The sequence below is a fragment of the Eptesicus fuscus genome, chromosome 21 (assembly GCF_027574615.1).
Source record: "Eptesicus fuscus isolate TK198812 chromosome 21, DD_ASM_mEF_20220401, whole genome shotgun sequence".
NCBI classification, from domain to species: Eukaryota; Metazoa; Chordata; class Mammalia; order Chiroptera; family Vespertilionidae; genus Eptesicus; species Eptesicus fuscus.
Window position 1 is genome coordinate 24,324,871 of NC_072493.1, and position 20,949 is coordinate 24,345,819.

The 20,949-nt window shown below is 44.6% G+C and overlaps 1 protein-coding gene across 3 annotated transcripts in view; it reads left to right on the top strand.

The window, feature by feature from the left end:
• The first annotated feature begins 311 nt into the window (after window positions 1-311).
• The window catches only part of KLHDC4 (kelch domain containing 4), a 55,908-nt gene continuing 35,270 nt past the window's right edge, over window positions 312-20,949 (top strand). For all 3 annotated transcript variants that reach the window (XM_008139740.3, XM_028142945.2, XM_054710591.1), the window contains exons 1-4: window positions 312-464; window positions 3,551-3,642; window positions 6,781-6,859; window positions 7,477-7,575. In XM_008139740.3, the coding sequence (XP_008137962.2) occupies window positions 366-464; window positions 3,551-3,642; window positions 6,781-6,859; window positions 7,477-7,575 (369 nt within the window). In that variant the 5' untranslated portion in view covers window positions 312-365. The remainder of the gene's footprint in view (window positions 465-3,550; window positions 3,643-6,780; window positions 6,860-7,476; window positions 7,576-20,949) is intronic.

Here is a 20,949-nt window from a genome sequence, read left to right on the forward strand (position 1 = left end):
CACCAATTGGGTCATTCTAAACAGGGCTAAGCAATTTGCCCAGATGGAGTCAACTTCGAAGCCAGCCTTCAAGGCCAGTCTGGGTCGCACCGAAAACGACAACTGCAGCGACCCGCAGGCAGTGACAGTGAAGGACGCAGAGCTGAAGGCACCCGGCGCAGCCCGGTACTTCGGGGCGGAGCCAGCCCTGCAAGAGGCCCTCCTGCTCATTTCCATAGATTGCGGTGAAATAAAGCCGAGGCGCCCCAGCCCGCATTCCCGGAAGTGACGCACTTCCGCGCGCCGGCCCACGAAACGTACTTCCGGCGCGCCGCGCGCCACCTGCTACCAGCCTCGGTGGCCCGTGGCCGCCTCGGACCGGCACGATGGGCAAGAAGGGCAAGAAAGAGAAGAAGGGCCGCGGGGCGGAGAAGACGGCCGCCAAAATGGAGAAGAAGGTGTCCAAGCGCTCACGGAAGGAGGAGGTGAGCGGGGCCGGCGGGACGGGCCCTCGTGCGCGCTGCTCCTCCGCGCTGGCTGCCTTGCTCTCGTCCGCTGGCTTCCTCCGTCCTGTGTCGCTGGCGTTGCCGGGTTTCCCTCGGCTGGGAGCTGGAGGGGCGGGTTGTTAGTGTGGGAGGATCCGGCGGCGCCGCCGCCTCTGCCAGGGGCGTGATGGGGCGGGGGGGAGGCAAAGGCTTAACTTCTGAGCCTCACGCCTCGTCTTTAAAAAAGTAATTCTCACAGCAACCCTGAGCAAGGAACGTCCGCGGAGTAAGTGAAACTCGGGCATTCCGTAACGGTTGACGGGCAACCACCACTTTCTTCTTTCTCAGTCCCTCTTCCCCTCTCACTTTCTCTGCTTTCCCTTCTCTCTCACTCTCACTTCTCTCAGCTGGGGTTTGCCAATGGAACAGGGCTGAGCTCAGAGTGGAGCGTTCTGCTTTCTGTTGACTGTGGTTCTCCGGCTCCCTAACCTGGAGCAACTTATAATGGTTCATGAGTGTTGGCTGTGGGCCAGGCACTGTGCTCTCCGGATTTTAATCCTCACAACCAAATGAATTGGGTAGCTTTGGCACCCCCATCTGACAGGAAATCAGAATGCACCGCTCTGGGTCACACAGCTGTGAAGTGGCAAGAGGGAGTCTGAAATGGGTCTCCAGAAGGCAGAGCCTGTGCTCTTAATGAGTAGCTCTCAACCAGACACACCGGTGGAGATGCCTGTCCTCATTGCATAATGGTGGGCGATAGTGCCAGTTTGCACCAAAACTCATAAAGCAGCTCTCCCTCCACACCTGCTGCTCCTCATTCCAGCCACTCCTTCCTCCCACCTTATCCGCTTTAAGGAAGATACTTTCTGAGGTGAATGACACTAGATCAGGAGCTCTGAACTAATTGTGACTCCAATAGTCCCTTCTCCTTTCAGGTCTTTCTGTAAAATTCCAGTCATTCAGTAATTTGCCTTGAGTACCTAATGCAGCATGTTTGGCATTAGGGACATGTTGGTCAACAGGACAGCCGTTAGGTAAACTACCCACATAGAAGTAGCAGGATAATGGATGCTTCCATAGACTGCTGAGAGGGTGAAAATTGGCAGAGCCACTATGGACCTACTTTGTCAATATCTAGACAAGGGGAAGCTACAGCCTAGTAATTACACACTCAAAGGTTTCCCTTGGAAAAACTTCCCCCAACTACACAAACACAGGAATGGCCATAGTAGTATCTATAATAATAAAAGTGTAATATGCTAATTAGACCGGACAGCCGAATGACCTTCCAGACATCATTCCAAACATCCTTTCGGATGAGGTGGCAGTGGTGGGGGCTGAGGCAGAGTCAGTTAGGGGCAATCAGGCAGGCAGGTGAGCAGTTAGGGGCATCAGGCAGGCAGAGGAGGCTAGGGCTGATCAGGCAGGCGAGCAGTTAGGGGTGATCAGGCAGACAGGCAGGCAGGCGAGTGGTTAGGGGCGATCAGGCAGGCAGGTAGGCAAGCAAGCAAGTGGTTAGGAGCCAGCAGTCCTGGATTGCGAAAGGGATATCCAACTGCCAGTTTAGGCCCAATCCTGCAGATCCCTGACATGTTCAGAGCCAAGTCATTTTCTACGTTGAAATGTCCTCAGCAAAGATCCCTGCGGGATCATATTGTATGGCAGTTGGACATCTTCCAAGGGGTCCTGGATTGCGAGATGGTGCAGGCCAGGCTGAGGGACGCCCCCCTCCCATGCATGAATTTCGTGCACCGGGCCTCTAGTTGTTTATATAAACAAAAAAATGGATTGACCCAGATGTTCATTCAACAGGCTGGGTAGAGAAGATGTGATGGTGTGCTATGTCTGCCACAATGAAAGTGAGTGGATTCAGTGTATCAAACTATTTAGCAAAAGAGCAAGTTGCAAGAGAATATACAGTATGATAACACTTAGGTGGGGTTGAAAAATGAAAACAACATAGCAAATCCTCACTTAACATTGTCCATAGATTCTGTGTGTATGTGAAAGACATACAGGCATACCTTGTTTTATTGTATGTTATTGCGCTTCACAGATGTTGTGTTTTTACAAATTAAAGGTAAGACCCTCCACCTGCAAAAAGATTACGACTTTCTTTGTTGCAATAGCAGTGGTTCTCAACCTTTCTAATGCTGCAACCCTTTAATACAGTTCCTCATGTTGTGGTGACCCCCAACCATAAAATTATTTTCATTGCTACTTCATAACTGTAATTTTGCTACTGTTATGAATCGTAATGTAAATATCTGTGTTTTCCAATGGTCTTAGGCGACCCTGCTAGCATTCACATTTCCTTTCTAATGTCGCGACGCACAGGTTGAGAACCGCTGCTGTAGAACCTAAGACCATCGGAAAACACAGGTATTTACATTACGATTCATAACAGTAGCAAAATAACAGTTTTGAAGTAGCAACGAAAATAATTTTATGGTTGGGGGTCACCACAACATGAGGAACTGTATTAAAAGGGTCGCGGCATTAGAAAGGTTGAGAACCACTGCTTTATTGTGTGGCCTGAAACTGAACCCGCAATATCTCTAAAGTATGGCTGTATACAGAAACCAGCTTTACTCTGTGCTAATAGATATAAACAAGAATTAAAGATGTAAAATAGAGGCCCTCTTACACAGAGTGGCTGCAGCCCATAGTTGCCAAGCCCGCAGATGTAGGCTCTGGTTTAAGCTGACTGACAAGTCTTGCTTGCTTGGAGCTCTTACTGTTTTGGTGGGAGGGAAATGGAAACAGAAAATTAAAAATAAATGAGCAAGAATTCTTATATCAGACACATCTGTGCAGACAGCAAAGCAGGCTGGTGGGGTGCTCAGGGTTGGGTTTCTGAGAGGTGGTTGAAGATGGCGGTGTGAACTCTGGGTGGGCTTGTCTAAGTGGCAGGCCCTTCGTGGGGAGTGTGAGGGTTTGGAACTAGGTGATATGTGCAAGCATCCACATTTCCAAGAAAACTACCTGTAAGTCTATGGACAGTGGGAAAACCGACCCAGGCCTCTGACCCCATAGTAGGGTTTAAGAAAATGTCTTACATGTGATTGCTTGTCTGCCTTTAGGAAGACCTTGAAGCTCTCATAGCCCATTTCCAGACACTAGATGCCAAAAAGACTCAGATTGTGGAGACGCCCTGCTCTCCACCTTCACCAAGGTAAGTGAGCAAGACTCTTCATTATAGCTTCTGAGTTTTCTTGTATAAATTGGAAAACCGCTTTATATAGGCAGCATGTTATCATAAACAGCCAGGTACTTGAGACATTTTCGTCATTAAAACCTGTTCTGATTAGCTCTCACAAAACATTTTTCACTTCTTCTGAAGAATGGCATGAGGCTCTTCAGCTCCCGTCATGCAGAAACATGGGACAATTGAGGTCTCAGCCTGCTTACTTGGGAAATTGTGCCAGGTTTGAAAGCTCACCAACTGGTAACAATTTGTGGACTGAAGTGTTGTCCTAATGAGCTTTTCTTTGGTTCTTAAGATATTCTAAAATTTCCTATCATGGGTGGAAAATTTAAAATCACAAAAGCTTTTAGCTGTGTTCATTTATATTGCTTTTAAATTCTAGTGAAAAATGTGATTATTAAATATAAATTGTGTATAAGCCATTTTAAATTAATTTGTAAATTATGTGAAAATTTCAAAATTTTTTGTAGGATTTCAAACACTTGTGGGAGGAGCGGAAATGAGCAGGCTTTGGTTTTCATCTGACTTCTTACTCCTCCTCTGCGTCAGTTCTTGTCTTCTGAATTCCAGTTGCTTTAGAATTTGGTTTTGGGCTGTGTGATTTTTGTATGTGCCAACAGTGCAGAGGCATGACACAGAATGCACTGAGTTAGAGGCCAAGTGACCCTGATAATGAGATAGATACCTGTCCTTCAGAGAAGGGGAGGCATGTTAACTTCACAAGCACCTGGGACTGTTTGGCTGAGAAAGGATTTGCTTCATTTGCCCTCAGATTAGTCTCCCTAGAGCTGTTGTCAGCCTGAATGGAGGCCTGGGGTCCAGCACTTGAGGAAGGGAGGTGGTTATAGTGCGGCCTTCACTTCAGTGAGGTGCAGGTGAAGGCTCTGCCACCTATTTCCGATGACCTGGGACCCAGATTTAATTATCACCTGTTAGAGGGCTGGGGTTGGCGACTTGATTAGCCCCTGAGCCAAACAACCGGACACAGCAGCTCCCAGAGGTGCAAGTCCTTCCTGTTCTTCATTTAATAAGTTTCATTAGGAATCTATTCTCTTTCCCCCTTTGTTCAGCATGGTATCGTTGGGGCCAAACAAGTTCCACTTGTGGTAAGATGTACTTTTTCATTTGAATTGTTGAAGTAAATAAATCCTTGAGATCTTTAAGGCTTCATATGTACAGCATCCCTGAGGGAAGCCACTTGTGATTATTTTTGGGTGACATTTTAGAACTTTTCTAAAGTAATGTTGCCCCAAAAGCCAGGTTTAATGTCAGGATATAGTTTGAAAGGTGGGTGATTCCCTGGGTCAGCTGGGCATGCTCCCTTACAGTTGATGGAGCTGAGGTAGGAGATGAAGACCTTTTAGGTGGTAATCTTAGTCACTTCTCACCTCCTACCTCTCCATCATATTTTATGGTAACAAAACCATGAAAATGACCAAGTTTTGTCAGTGTGTATATCTCCCAAGTATTGGCTGAGATGTAATTTAATGGGAAATTAAGGATATGGTGCACAGCTTCCTCAGTGCTTCAGCGTGCTCCAGTGCAGCGGTCACCAACCGGTGTTCTGCGGACCACGTCCATGAGGTCTGAAAGGTTGGCGACCGCTGCTCTAGTGTGTCTGTGACTCGGAGAAGGTGGGCGTAGACAGGCATGGACAGCAGTGACACTTCGGTACTCTGTGCCTAAATTGAATTGTCTCCCAAGTGTGTTTGTTACTTTTCCACAGAAAATTAATGTGGTAAGTGAAAAAAAAGATTTGTGGTCAAAGAACTATAGGCAACTGGTTTTCTTTTTTTGAAAATTTTTTTTTGTGATAAAATATATATAACATAGAATTTGCCACTTTAGCCATTTTTAAAGGGACAATTCTGTGGAATTACTTACATTCACAATGCTATGCAACTGTCACCACCATATATTTCCAAAAATATTCATCGTCCCAATAGCTCTATACCGATTAAGCAGTTGCTCTCCTAGTTCCTGGTGACCTCTATCCTACTTTCTTTTCCTCTGATTTGCCTGTTCTAAATATTTCATATAAGTGGAGTGATACAATATCTGTCCTTTTGTGACTGTTTTTTTTCACTTAGCATAAAGTCCTCAAGGTTTGTCCATGTTGTATCATGAAGCTGAACATTATTCCTTTTAAGATTGAACAGTATCCATGTATGTATGGGCCGCATTTTATTCATTCATCCATTGATGGACGCTTGGGTTGTTTCCACTTTGGGGCTATTGCGTATAAGGCTGTAATGAACGTTACTGTTTTCAGTTTTCTTGACTACATACCTGGGAGTGGAAAAGTCTGTTTAACTTTTGAGAGACTGTGTGCCATAGCAGCTGCACTGTTTTAACACTGGTTTCTTTACTGCAGAATTTCTCAGCCTGTAAGATGTTTCTGTATACAATAAATCCCCAAGAGAAAAATGGAGTTTTCAGATTTCCCAACTTAATTGACCTTGAAACTTTTTTTTTCTCCCTGAGAAGCATCTTTTGGCATTAGTGTGATAGGATTCATCTTGGGTATACCACTCAAGGGAATTTTGAAGGAAAGGCATTTTCCAGTCACTGACCTTCTCATTCACCATAACTTCAATTACTTTTCACTGAAATGGTCAGAATGTGTGTATGATTTCCTTATAGCTATTCCTTTGTCCTCGTGTAAAATAAGTAGAAAATTATTTACCATTTTTTTTCTAGATGGAAGATGTCTGGGATATATATTGAAATGCCTAAATACTGGACTTTTAAGAGCAGTTTTGATTGTGAATTAAGAGGATAGACCCTTAAAATTGGACAGTTCTGGGAAATTTGGCACATAAGTAGGAATACCTAGATTTGTCACTACCTGATGATGTTAGCCAGATGCTGTGTGAGTAGCGCAGGTCCAGCTCTCCTGGGACAGGGAGCCTGGGTATTAGTATCATGGATGAGACTACTTTTAAGGGTGGTACCTTGGTTCTGTTCTCAACTGTAGGCTCCTCTTTCACAGAAGTTAGAAAAGACTTATCTCTGATGAAGCACTCTGATGGAAAAGAGAACAGTCTCAGATTGGGCATCAAATGATGTGGCTTTGTGTTGATCTGCTGGTTTTGTCTCTTGCAGGTTAAATGCCTCTCTCTCTGCTCATCCTGAGAAAGATGAATTAATCCTTTTCGGAGGTGAATATTTCAATGGCCAAAAAGTAAAGTATATATTTTTTTCTTTCTTTTGCAAATTTCCATGGGTCTCACTCATTTGGAGTAAAATTTATTTAAAACAGTGATATCAAATACTCATTGGTCCTTTAACTCCCCTCCCACGTGTCCTGCCTCCTGAGCTGTCAGGACTGGCATGTGATGTCCTTGACAAGCTATCAGCATCCTTTAGTGACCTTTAGGGTCACTCTTGTTACTGCCTTGAGGTTGACCAGCATTCTACTCATTCAGATTGATTGTCCATGTTGTTCTTCCCCATGATGGGTTTCCAAAGTTGTTTTGAATTAGAAAAGTACTGATCAGTTTTAGATCTAATTTTTATTTTTAAACAGTCCAGATAGACTGGTGTTTCAGAGTTGTGTGTGAAACAGTTACAAAAGCATGAAGTTCACCTTCCCTGCATGGTGGACAGATGGTCTTTTACTTTGTGTCATCATCACAAAGGATCCAGGGGACCTGCTGCACCAGCTCTGTATTGATAAGATTTACATTGCTTAGGAAACACATTTTCCAGGGCAGGCTAGCGATAGATCCTTCTTTCGACTTACTGTCACTTTCATGGAAGCATTATTCATGTCAGTAAAGTTACTCTTCCTTCCTACAGACGTTTTTATATAATGAGCTCTATATCTACAACATCAGGAAGGACACTTGGACCAAGGTCGAAATCCCCAGTCCACCTCCAAGGCGCTGTGCTCACCAGGTATGTGTCAGTACTAACCCTTAGCCTTCCCTCTGTTCCCGTTGGGGCTTTACTCTGAGGATTCTTTTAGGGACTTTTAGAATTGGTAAATGACAGGCAGCCTTGTACAGAGACTGGGTCTTGCACATGGTCCTCACTTTGCTGTTTTCTAACTTAGGCTTGTTTCTGAACTTCTTCACACATCACTGTCTTCATCTGTAAGACAGGGAGATGAATACCTGCTCCTCCAGGTGATGCAACAATCATATGAAATAATTTAGGTAAAAATACCAAGTGTGGTGCCTGGCATATGGTTGGCAAATTGCTCCTTTTCTGTTTGAGTGAAAGAGGCTCCTATAGGCTCAAGTTCTGATGACTAGAGAGATGAAAACGAGAAAACTGTTCAAAAAGAGGTGTAAATGCTGCATGGAAAATAATTATTACAGAATGAATGAGTCATAAACAGGGATAATGAAGGAGAAGTGCTAAATCAGATGTTGGCTGGTTTCTGCTTACCCCAGGAGAGCTCTGTCAGAGCTGTTTACCTATCAAGGAAGGGGTCCTGGTTTCAGTTTCGATAAAGTTACATGAGGACAGGCACTTGGTCTTGTCATTATTATAACCCAGTACTTGGAACAGTGTCGGGGCACAAAAAAACCCCAAAAACCAAACAAACACCCAACAATTTAAATGAGTGATACCTCTCCAGGGTGGAGAAAGATGATTATAGGAGCCCACCATGTGTATGTGGTTCTCCTTTTCCTGATTCTGTGTTCAGAAATAGCCTACTGATCTGAAATTGGGTGGGAGGAGGACCTGTGTGCCTGAATTGCATGAGCTTCTTGTGCACATGAAAGCTTGCAAGTATTTGGACTGGTTTATCTTCTGGAAAAGAGGAAGGCACTTGCCCAAGTGCCCATCAATGGATGAATGAATAAAATGCGGCCCATCCATACATGGATACTGTTCAGTCTTAAAAGGAATAATGTTCAGATTTAAAAATTAGATTTAATAAGCTTGGATTTTAATAAATAAATGGATTTTGATAAATTCCAAGTTTACTTACCAGAGCCCTCTCCAGCTCTGAAGAGGAAATGATCTGCCCCAGAAAAGCTAAGGACTAAGTCCTGTCCTGTCCCAGTGGTGAGCACTCTTGAGTCCCCAATCTTCCCAGATGCCTCATCAGATTCCTGGGCCCCAAGAAGGCTGATGTCTCAATGGAGCAGTCAAGCTTCATGCCCATGTCACATAATGCAGGCTAGGGGTTTCTTTTTTGTTTATTTTCTTTTCTATTTTAATCAACAGTTATTAACTGTGTCCTTGAAGAATTAGAGTCATAAAATTCTTTGAGATTTTAAAATTCAGGTATTTTGGCAGGGTGCTTAGCAGGCTCTGATCCATATGCATGCCTGATGAGGACTTTATTAGTCTAGGGCTTAATAATATCCTTGGAATTAAGGTTGGCTTGCTGTTTATGCTGTGAATATCACAATGAATTGTAGTGATGGGAAACAGAAAATTGGTTACAATTTTTTTTTTTTTTTTTTGCCTAAAGGTCATTACAGTTCAAATTCTACTACATTAAATTTGAGACAAAAGTTTCCTCATTATAGACTAGTTTAATGAATATGATGTTAGAATGTTAGAATCTGTGGACTTTATCTTTTTTTAGATCAATTAGAGAACAAAAAGAGTAGAAAGAGAAAGCTTATAACATATATCCTTTATTTTTTTCTCCAAGGTCCTGTATTTTGGGATGGGGTGAAGTTTGTTTTAGTTTGTAATTTGAGAGTTTAGATGGTCTTTTGTAAAATGAATAGAGCCCAGTGAGAAAAAATAAAGGGTCATAACATCTGCCGAATGTGTCATTAAGTGACGTGAGAGAGAAGAAGGGAGTGTTCAAACTCTCATGCCTGGCCTGTTGAGGACACAGGGAGTGAAACTGTTGAGAATTGAGGGCTGCATGAGAAGGAGGTGGCAAACATCGTGAGTTCCTGTCTTATGATTCATCTGATGTTTGTTTTTCCCAAAGTAATGACTAAAACTCACTCGAAACAAAATGCATTATCTCATAAAATAGAAAAAATGTTTCATATCCTCCTATCTAATAAAAGAGTAATATGCAAATTGACTGTACCTCTGCTACACCCATAAGCCAATCAGGAGCAAGTATGCAAATTAACCCAACCAAGATGGCTGCGGCCACGGAGCGAGCAGGAGGCTTGGGTTTCCCCAGCAATGGAGGAAGCCAAGCTTTCCGCCTGCCCTGGCCTGCGCTCAAGGCTACAGTTTCAATTATAGAAGATAAATAAATCCCAACAAAAATGGCGGCAGCCACAGAGCAAGCAGGAGGCTTGGGTTTCCCCGGCGATGGAGGAAGCCAAACTTTCTGCCTGCCCTGGCCTGCGCTCAAGGCTACAAAGTTTTAATTATAGAAGATAAATAAATCCCAACAAAAATGGCTGCGGCCATGGAGCAAGCAGGAGTCTTGGCTCCACTCAAGGCTACAAAGTTTCAATTATAGAGGATAAATAAATCCCAGATACCCGGGCCTCCACTTGGGTCGCCGGGGGGCATGGCCAGCCTGCAAACCACAACAGGCCCCTTGCCCAGGCCACCCCATGCCCCAAGGGAACCCCCACCCTGATCCAGGACACCCTTCAGGGCAAACCAGCTGACCCCCTCCCGTGCACCAGGCCTCTATCCTATCTAATAAAAGAGTAATATGCAAATTGACTGTCACTCCAACACACAAGATGGCTGCCCCCATGTGGATACAAGATGGCCACCACAAGATGGCCAGCAGGGTATGGGAGTTGGGAGGGACCAGGCCTGCAACGGAGAGCAGTTGTGGGCGATCAGGCCAGCAGGGGAGGGCAGTTGTGGGTGACCAGGCCTGCAAGGGAGGGCAGTTGGGGGCAATCAGGCCAGCAGAGGAGGGAAGTTGGGGGCGACCAGGCCTGCAGGGAAGGGCAGTTGGGGGGGACCCAGGCCTGCAGGAGAGGGCAGTTGGGGGTGACCAGGCCTGCAGGGAAGGGCAGTTGGGGGTGACCAGGCCTGCAGGGAAGGGCAGTTGGGGGGGACCAGGCCTGCAGGGGAGGGCAGTTAGGGGTGACCAGGCCTGCAGGGGAGGGCAGTTAGGGGCAATCAGGCTGGCAGGGGAGCAGTTGGGCATCAATCAGGCTGGCAGGTGAGTGGTTAGGGGGTGATCAGGCTGGCAGGCAGAAGCATTTAGGGGCAATCAGGAAGGCAGGCAGGCGAGCAGTTGGGAGCCAGCAGGTCTCAGATTGGAGAGGGTGCAAGCTGGGCTGAGGGACACACACCCCCCTGCATGAATTTTGTGCACCGGGCCTCTAGTATATAATAAAAGCCTAATATGCTAAGTGTCCAGTCGTCTGGTCGGCCATTCAACCAATCAAAGCATAATATGCTAATGATATGCTAAGGCCCCTCAACTGACGTGCACTGACGACCACCAGGGGCACACAGTCCACCGGTTGACCAGTCGCTATGACGTGCACTGACTACCAGGGGGAAGACTCTCTGACTGGTGGGTTAGCTTGCTGCTGGGGTCTGGCTGATCGGGACTGAGCAAGACAGGCCGGACACGCCCTGGAACCCTATCACAGTCCCTCCCTGGCTGGCCAACCTCCTGCGTCCCTCCCCGGCCCTGATCATGCACCGGTGGGATCCCTTGGTCTGGCCTGCACCCTCTCGCAATCCGGGACCCCTCGGGGGATGTTGGAGAGCCGGTTTTGGCCTGATCCCGCAGGCCAGGCCGAGGGATCCCACCAGTGCACAAATTTGTGCACCGGGCCTCTAGTGCAGTGGTTCTCAACCTTTCTAATGCAACCCTTTCATACAGTTCCTCATGTTGTGGTGACCCCCAATCATAAAATTATATTTCGATGGTCTTAGGCTCTACAGCAGCGGTTCTCAACCTGTGTGTCGCGACCCACAGGTTGAGAACCACTAGCAGGGTCGCCTAAGACCATTGGAAAACACAGATATTTACATTACGATTCATAACAGTAGCAAAATTACAGTTATGAAGTAGCAACGAAAATAATTTTATGGTTGGGGGTCACCACAACATGAGGAACTGTATTAAAGGATTATGGCATTAGAAAGGTTGAGAACCACTGCTCTAGTGGGTTAATAAAAAAACATCACCTGTGTTCTTACTAGCCTTCATGCATTAATGAGCAGTAAGTAGTTTATGGAAAAAAGTTATTTATTATGTACAAAATGTTTATTCATGAAATAAGTGGAATTCTACCAAAGTGTTCAGTTGAACTGCTGCAAGTGTTAACTTCCAACTAAATAATAGCTTCATTACATCCCATCCGAGCAGGCATTGCAAGATTCCTAGATTTTTTCACTCAGGAAATACTGAGTATCTTTTACATGTAAGGCACCATTCTAGGGCTGGGACATAGGTACAAAAAAAGACAAATTTGCCATTTCCTATGATGTCCCATATTATGTGTTTTCTTTGGTCCTGATGGTGTCGCATGTTTTTAGAACTCGGCTTTCATAAAGCTGAAGCATGTGGCTGATAACAGAATCCATTCAAGTCTCTGTGTTATTTATTTTTTTAAAATATATTTTATTGATTTTTTACAGAGAGGAAGGGAGAGGAATAGAGAGCTAGAAACATCGATGAGAGAGAAACATTGATCAGCTGCCTCCTGCACACCCCCCACTGGGAATGTGCCCGCAACCAAGGTACGTGCCCTTGACCGGAATCGAACCTGGAACCTTTCAGTCCACAGGCTGACGCTCTATTCACTGAGCCAAACTGGTTTTGGCTATCTCTCTCTCTGTTATTTTGGACTCCATTGGGCTTTTTTTTTTTTTTGCCTTTGGAGGGAGAGTTGTTATCTTAAAGCTTTTTAGACATGATTTTATTCCAATTGAGACAAGCCCAAATGCTTGGGAAGCAAATAGCCTCATAGGACAAATAGGACAGAAGATGCTAGAGAGGATGGCTTTGCCTTGTCCTGGAGCACTGGGTAGTGCTTTGCCTGTGTTAGATCCAGAGAGAGAATGTTGGTTGTGTCAGTTTAAACAGTTATTCCAAAACTACTATGTGTATTTGTGCATGAATATATATCCTTAAAGGCGTTTTATTTTTATAGCTTTCTCCCCAAAATACATAAATTAATCTCCCATAAGAGAGCCTGGGGCTAGAAATTCTTTCTGTAAGTTTGACAGTGCAAAGGGGAGTGAGCAGTGAGTAGGGGAAAGGCCTGCTTCTGTCTCAGTCCAGCCAGTGACTTCGTTTCTTTCTAGAGTCCAGCCAGCTTTCTTTTGGAGAGCTGATGTAGGCCAGCTCACACCTCAGTTATCACTTCTGTACGCAGAAGCATCCTTATCTTACAAGGACATTATAAGAAGCAATTTTGTTGAAAATTTGACTTTTTTCAAAGTAAACACTTTAAGACATTCTTTATGCTGCTGTTCCCATATATTTTATTTCCATATATAAATTAGAAGCCCCACAGTGATGCAGTGTTATTATTTTTATTATTATTTTTTTTAAATATTTTTTTATTGATGTATTATATGTGTACATATCTTACTATTACCCCCCCACCCCACACCCACACATGCCCTCCCCCCCCAGAGTTTTGCGTCCATTGTTTATGCTTATATGCATGCATACAAGTCCTTCGTTTGATTTCATAACTCCCCCACCTTTCCCAAACTTTCCCCCTGTAATTTGAAAGTAGTGTTATTATTTTTGCTTTAGACAGTTATTATATAAATAAATTCTAAAGAAAGAAAACTATCTTATATTGATTAACAAATTTACAATTTTCGGCACATTTGATTCCTTATTTAGACCTTCGTTTTCGTGTAGGAATGTTTTTTGTTCAGCCTAAAACTTCATGGAAGTGCAGATCTACTGGCAACAAATTTTTTTCAGTTTTTTTCCTAAGATAAAATGTCTTCAGTTTATATTTCATATATTTTTGCTAGATGCAGGATCCTAGGTTGACAGCTGTTTTCTTTTAGCACTTGAAAGATGTTCTGTTTTCTGGCTTATAGTGTTCCAAGGAGAGGCCAATCGTAATTCTTATCTTATTTTTTCTGTATTCAGACTGTCATTTTTTCCTTCTATGGCAGCTTAAGAGATTTTATCTTTATCTTTGGTTTTACAGCAATTTGACTTTTAAAAAAATATATTTTTATTGATTTCAGAGAGGGAGAGAGAAAGAGAAACATTAATGATGAGAGAGAAGCATTGATCTCCCTACCTCCTGCACACCCCCTATTGGGGATTGAGTCTGCAACCCAGGCATGTGCCCTGACCGGGAATTGAACCATGACTTCCTGGTTCATAGGTTGACGCTCAACTACTGAGCCACACTGGTTTGGGCAACAGCAATTTGATTTTGATGTATCTTTGTGATTTTCTTGAAGTTCAATTATATGTGTGTTAGACTATTTAATATTATCCAACAGGGCAATGAGTCTGTCTCGTTTCATTTTGATAGTTTTTATCGTCCTTCAAGGTAAGTGGATATGCTGAGAACTTGTGAGTTATTTATTTTATGTATGGTATTTCAGCTCTAGAAGTTATTTGGTTCTTATTATTGTTTCCATGTCTGTTTATTATGTTCATGTTTTCCTTTAAATCTTTAGACGTGTTTATAACTGTTTTCAAGTCCTTGTCTGCTGATTTTCTCATCTGTGTTATTTCTGGATCTCTTTCTATGGACTGACCTTTTCCCTTGTTATCAGTCACATTTCCCCACTAGAATTGTGTAGTTAGATACAGGACTTTGTGAATGCTGCCTGTTGACTGTCTGGATTTTGTTTTCATCTAGTAGCAATTGATGAGTTTTGTTTTGGCAGGCGGTTAAGTCACTTGCAGATCAGTGTGATCCTTTTGAAACTTTATTTAGAGTTGGCTTAGCCCTAGGGTATATCTTTTCTGGGATCGCTACTGAGTGCCCTGGGTGTTCAGTGACATCTTTAACTATGTCTGGTTGGAAATTGCCTGTCTCCAAGTCCCGAGTAAGTGCACACCATTTTCAAGCTTTCAGCCTCACAGTGGGGATTCTTTTCCCAGTCTCTCCTGCAGATGTGCAGCTTAGTGCTCAAAGGCTCCAGGGCACCCACATGAATTTTTAGGGTGCTCTCTCTCCAATACTCTGCCTGCAAATTCCAGCTCCCTTAGTATCCGTAAACTCTGACCATTGTCTCCTCAGCTCAACAAGATCACCTGTTCTGTTGGGCTCCTTTCCCTGCACCAGGGTGCAGAGACTTCCTTCAGAGGCACAGGACTCACCTTTCTCCTTTACTGTTCTTAGGGTCAGTCGTACACTTCCTGTTGTCTGATTCTAGTTCCTTTATAGATTTTGTCCAGCTTTCTCCTTGTTTACAGTGGGAGGGCTAGTGTGGTATAGGTTGCTCTATCCTGGTCAGAAGTGGAAGTCTTTTATGCCTGTCTCTTTATAGTTTTAAGTTTCTCTTGAATAATATGTTAACTTTTTTCTTTGAGGAATGGGTTAATACACATCCCTCAGATCACTGACTGTTGATCCACGTTCCTGTAGTCCCTATACTTCTGACTGTGACAGGCCTGATATTGTGATTAAGATGGGGGAGGGTATGTAGAAGATGAACTGTGGCGTAGTCTTTTTTTCTTGCCTGGAGTTGGACTTCATTTATTAAAAACAGTTTTAACACTGATTATGTAAGTAACATTCATTGTAAAAATTAAAAAGAAAGAATAAAGAAAATATAAGTCCATTGTCATCTTAGAACTGCTATTTTATATTTCTTCATCTTTTCTCTGCATATTCATATTTCTACACATCTATATTTCATATTAGTTGGCATATACATGCAAATACACACATATATGTATATATCTTTTCTATACTGGTTTATAGTATTATGCCATTAAATAGCCTTCTATAATATGATGTTTCAAAACTCCATTGTATTGCATAGTGTGAATGTATTGCCTAACTTCACTAAATTAAAAAAATGTTAGGTTTGGGCCTGAGCTAATAATCATGTCTGCTTTAAAGATTTGAAATGCTCAGTTTCTTTCCTTTAGAACTACTGAGGTTTTAAAAATGATAGGAAACTGGCTTGGCCCTTTAAAGGTCAGTCATCTGTGCTGAGATGATGCACACAAAACTGCAGTGGGGCTCTGGGTGCCTGGGGATGGAGCCTCCTGAGAACCACCAGCTGACCCTCCTGGTGTGAACTTTTCGGTGGAGGTATGAGAGGGCAAGTAGGCGTCACACGGAATGCTCAGGAGCGTCATGGTGCCCAGTAGCACCTGACCCAGGTCCGCTCCCTGGGCCACACTGTGCTTGGTGCCGTGGCCACTATTTCCAAGCTCCTTGGCAAGAAGGTTCCTTGGCTGTTTCCTGTCTACATGCCCTGTGTGAGAAGGATATGATCTCATTGTCCATTTCATTGCCTGGTCCCTGTGGCTGGTGTCTCCCAGGGTAGGCTGGCCCGGCGCCTGCTCTGTCAGGTGTTGCCTGAGTGTCAAACCTCACATTTGTGGGGTGCTTGCAGGAGAAGTCATTTCTGTGAAGTTTGTCCCCTCAGATGCGTGGTTTACAAGTCATCTGACGATAAACCCAGCCACAGCATTACTGTCTGCCGTCCATCAGATGGCACGTCACTGAACTTTCTCAGAGACACTGTTGGTCACTGGCCAGAGGGTTGTGTGGATCTGGATGGTCCAGGCAGTTGTGGGTGGTTCCAGTGTGGCTTCTGAGTCGTGGGTCTTCAGTAAAACCACAGAGAGAGCAGGCCCTGAGGAGAGTTGGGCAGGGCAGGCATTCTAAGATGAGGGTCGGAGCTTGGAATCAAAGTGTCCTTAGGAAAGAAGGAGGCCGACCAAGTTCTGGGGAGGGGTTCCAATTTCATGTGTGTTACTTTTTAGTTTTCACTTCAATCATATTCAACAAGAAATACAATCTAAAAGTGTAACCCTAGACTAGGTAGTGTATGAATTGCCTTTAAAATTCTCCAAGTCAGTGTTTCTTTTATTTGCATCTATAAAGCTCATTTCACATGAAATAGGATCTACTCTTATCTGAAATACATTCCCTTATCCAGTGGTTTTATTTTTTATTATGATTTTTAAAAATAAATCTTTATTCAGATTATTACAGTTGTTCCTCTTTTTTCCCCCCATAGCTCCCCTCCACCCGGTTCCCACCCCACCCCATGCCCTTACCCCTCCACCTCCCACTGTCCTCATCCATAGGTGTGTGAATTTTGTCCAGTCTCTTCCTGCAACCCCCACACCCCGTTCCCCCCGAGGATGGTCAGTCCACTCCCTTTCTATGCCCCTGATTCTATTATATTCACCAGTTTATTCTGTTCATCAGATTTTTTATTCACTTGATTTTTAGATTCACTTGTTGATAGATATGTATTTGTTGTTCATAATTGTTATCTTTACCTTTTTCTTCTTCCTCTTCTTAAAGAATACCTTTCAGCATTTCATATAATACTGCTTTGGCGGTGATGAACTCCTTTAGCTTTTTCTTATCTGTGAAGGTCTTTATGACCTTCAATTCTGAATGATAGCTTTGCTGGGTAGAGTAATCTTGGTTGTAGGTTCTTGCTATTCATCACTTTGAATATTTCTTGCCACTCCCTTCTGGCCTCCATAGTTTCTGTTGAGAAATCAGCTGACAATCATATGGATACTCCCTTGTAGGTAATTAACTGTTTTTCTCTTGCTGCTTTTAATATTCTCTCTTTGTCTTTTGCTCTTGGCATTTTAATTATGATGTGTCTTGGTGTGGTCCTGTTTGGATTCCTTTTGTTTGGGGTTCTGTGCGCTTCCTGGACTTGTAAGTCTATTTCTTTCACCAGGTGGGGGAAGTTTTCTGTCATTATTTCTTCAAATAGGTTTTCAATATCTTGCTCTCTCTCTAATTCTGGCACCCCCATAATTCGGATATTGGTACGCTTGAAGTAGTCCCAGAGCTCCTTACACTATCTTCATATTTTTGGATTATTTTTTCTTTTCCGGTTGGGTGTTTTTTGCTTTTTTGTATTTCAAATCTTTGTCTTGATTCTTGCGATCCTCTAGTCTGCTGTTGGATCTCTGTATATTATTTTTATTTCAGTCAGTGTATGCTTAATTTCTAGTTGCTCCTTTTTCATATCCTCGAGGGTCTCGCTAAATTTATCAGCGGTTTCTAGAAAATTCTTGAAAAACCTTATAAGCGTGGTTTTGAACTCTATATCCAGTCGTTTGCTTTCCTCCATTTCTTTCATTTGTGACCTGTTTCTTTGTCTCCGCATTTTGGCTGCTTCCCTGTGTTGATAGAGTGGCTTTGTGTACTAGGTGTCCTGTAGGGCCCAGTAGCTAAGCCTCCCCAGTTACCTGAGGTGGACACCCTTGGTGCACCCCTTTGTGGGCTGTGTGCACAGTCTTATTGTAGTTAAGCCTTGATTGTTGTTGGTGTCACTGGGAGGAATTGACCTCCAGGCCAATTGGCTGTGCGGATCAGCTGTGTCTACGCTGGGAGAACTTCTGTGCTGGTGACACCCTTATGAGGCAAGACTTGCTTCAGTGGGGCTTTGGTGCTCACTGAGTCTGCCCCTGAGTGTGTCCCTTATAGATCTGAGGAGTTGTAATCTGGATGGTCCTACTCTGACCCCTAGGTACACTGGCTCTTGGATCTCCTAGGAGGTGCTAATTTAGCCTCTGCCTGAAGCCACCCAGCAGGAGCTACGGAGAGATCTGCAGATTCCTCTTCTTTGTTTGGGGTTTGGAGGTGCCCAGATGAGGCCCAGCTGTGAAGCAATGCAAACTGCTGTGGGGCCTTGGGCCTTCTTTTGGATGTTCTGGGTCTCTCTGACTCAGCTGCAGTTTGTTAGGTAAGTTTAGATTTCAAAGGACCAGGCCATTCATATGCAAAAGCCTCTGCACACAGCTTGGATGGGGCGGAGTCTCAGGTCAAAGCAGACAGCCATGGCTTCCCGTCAGCCCTGCCCTAAGAGGCCCCTGGGTCTCAGTGTCCCTTGGTAATCGCTGCAAGCACCTCTGAGAGAAAGCCGCCCTCAAGTTCTGCCCGATGCCAGACAGTCCAGTTTCTCTCAGTATGAGTCTGGGTCCCCAGAGTCTCGCCCGGAACTGGAGTTCAGAGCAGTCGGGAGCTTGTGTCTCCCTCCCGATTAAGAAAGTCAACTGCGTACTCAGCCCTCTCTGCACGCGCACCTCCGTACCTCTGCACTTTACATCCGCAGCTCCTCTGAGTCTCAGTGTGCTTTTCTCTTTCCTTCTAGTTGTAGAATTTCCACTCAGCCAGCCTTCCTGTGGTTCTGGATGATGTCCGTTTTGTCTTTTCGTTGTAGTTTTGAAGTGGTTGTGTGAGGCAGCAAGTTCAGGTGTTTACCTATGCTGCCATCTTGGTTCTACCCAGTGACTTTCAATCTTTTTCAACTCATGACACACATAAATTAATTATTAAAATTCTGCAGCACACACAAAAATATTTTTTGCCGATATGACAAAAAAAATGTATAATTTTGATTCATTCACACTGGACGGCTATTGTGTTGGCTGTTGTCATTTTTTTAAATTAGTGAGTAACCTTGGGAATGTGAGGTGTCATTCTGCTCATGGGATGTGAGTTCCTGGAGTCCCTGTTCTCCGCTGTTTTTCCCCTTAGATCGGCACATTAGTTTATAGACTGTTTGGCTTGTAGACCATTTTTGTTCTATGTAAACTTTGATATTCTGCTAAGCCAACTAGTACTTTGAAATATGCATCTGTGGGTCTTGAAAGTTCTTGGCTGTGTGCTGCTCTGTCCTCTCCTGTGTGAGAGCTACCTGCACCTGCAGCCCAAAGGCTATTGTCCTCACTGCTTCTGTGTGCCTTCCTGTTATGCTTAAATCTTTAAAAAGTAAATGTTAATAATGTTACAAAAACATTACATATTAAACATGTTTTATTCACGAGTGTGGTTTTAGGTGTACAATGCTTAATCTCTAGGAAAGGGATTAATGAGGGCAGGTAAATAGCTTTATTAAAGGTATTTAATAAAATGAAAATACTCTGTCAATTTGTGTTATAACTGACTGGAGGCCCGGTGCATGAAATTCGTGCATGGGTAGGGTCCCTAGGCCTGGCCGGAGATCAAGCCGATTGGGGCCTTCTGCTTCCAGCTAGGGCCTCCCTTCCCAGGCTGCTGGCTGCCAGCCGGGGCCTCCCTTTGTTCTGCACCGTCCCTGGTGGTCAGCGCACATCATAGCGAGCGATTGAACTCCCAGTCGAACTCCTGAGGGGACACTTTGCATATTAGCCATATATATAGATATATATATGTATATATATATATATACTAGAGGCCCAGTGCACGAAATTCGTGCACTGAGGGGGTTGTCCCTCAGCCCAGCCTGTACCCTCTCCAATCTGGGACCCCTCAAGGGATGTGGGATCGGGCCTAAACGGGCAGTCGGACATCCCTCTCACAATCCAGGACTGCTGGCTCCCAACTGCTTGCCTGCCTGCCTTCCTGATTGCCCCTAACCGCTTCTGCCTGCCAGCCTGATCACTCCCTAACCACTCTGCTGCCAGCCTGTTTGCCCCCAACTTCCCTCTTCTGCCAGCCTGGTCACCCCTAACTGCCCTCTCCTGCAGGGTTGATCACCTCCAACTGCCCTCCCTTGCAGGCTTGGTCCCTCTCAGCTGCCCTCCCTTGCAGGCCGGGTGCCTCCCAACTGCCCTCTCCTGCTGGCCATCTTGTGGTGGCCATCTTGTGTCCACATGGGGGCAGGATCTTTACCACATGGGGGCAGAGATATTGTGTGTTGCAGTGATGATCAATCTGCATATTACTCTTTTATTAGATAGGATAGAGGCCTGGTACAGGGATGGGGGCCAGCTGGTTTGCCCTGAAGGACATCCCAGATCAGGTGGGGGTTCCCTTGGGGTGTGGGGCGGCCTGAGCAAGGGGCCTGTGGTGGTTTGCAGGCCGGCCACGCCCCCTGGCAACCCAAGCGGAGGCCCTGGTATCTGGAATTTATTTTCCTTCTACAATTGAAACTTTGTAGCCTGGAGCAGAGCCAAGCCTGGGGCTCCTTCAGCGGGCCGGCAGCCATTTGTGTTGGGGTTATAATTGAAACTTTGTTGCCTTAAGCGGGTGGGCCCAGCCAGGGTGTGCAGAAAGCTTTGCTTCCCCTGTTGCCGCTGGCAACCCTGGCCTGCTCTCTCAAGCTCCATTCTGCCGCCATTTGTTTGAATTTGTTTACCTTCTATAACTGAAACTTTGTAGCTTGAGTGGAGGCTTAGGCCTGGCCAGGGCAGGCAGAAAGCTTGGCTTCCTCTGTTACCTAGGAAACCTTGCTCTCTGTGGCTGTAGCCATCTTGGTTTGGGTTAATTTGCATGC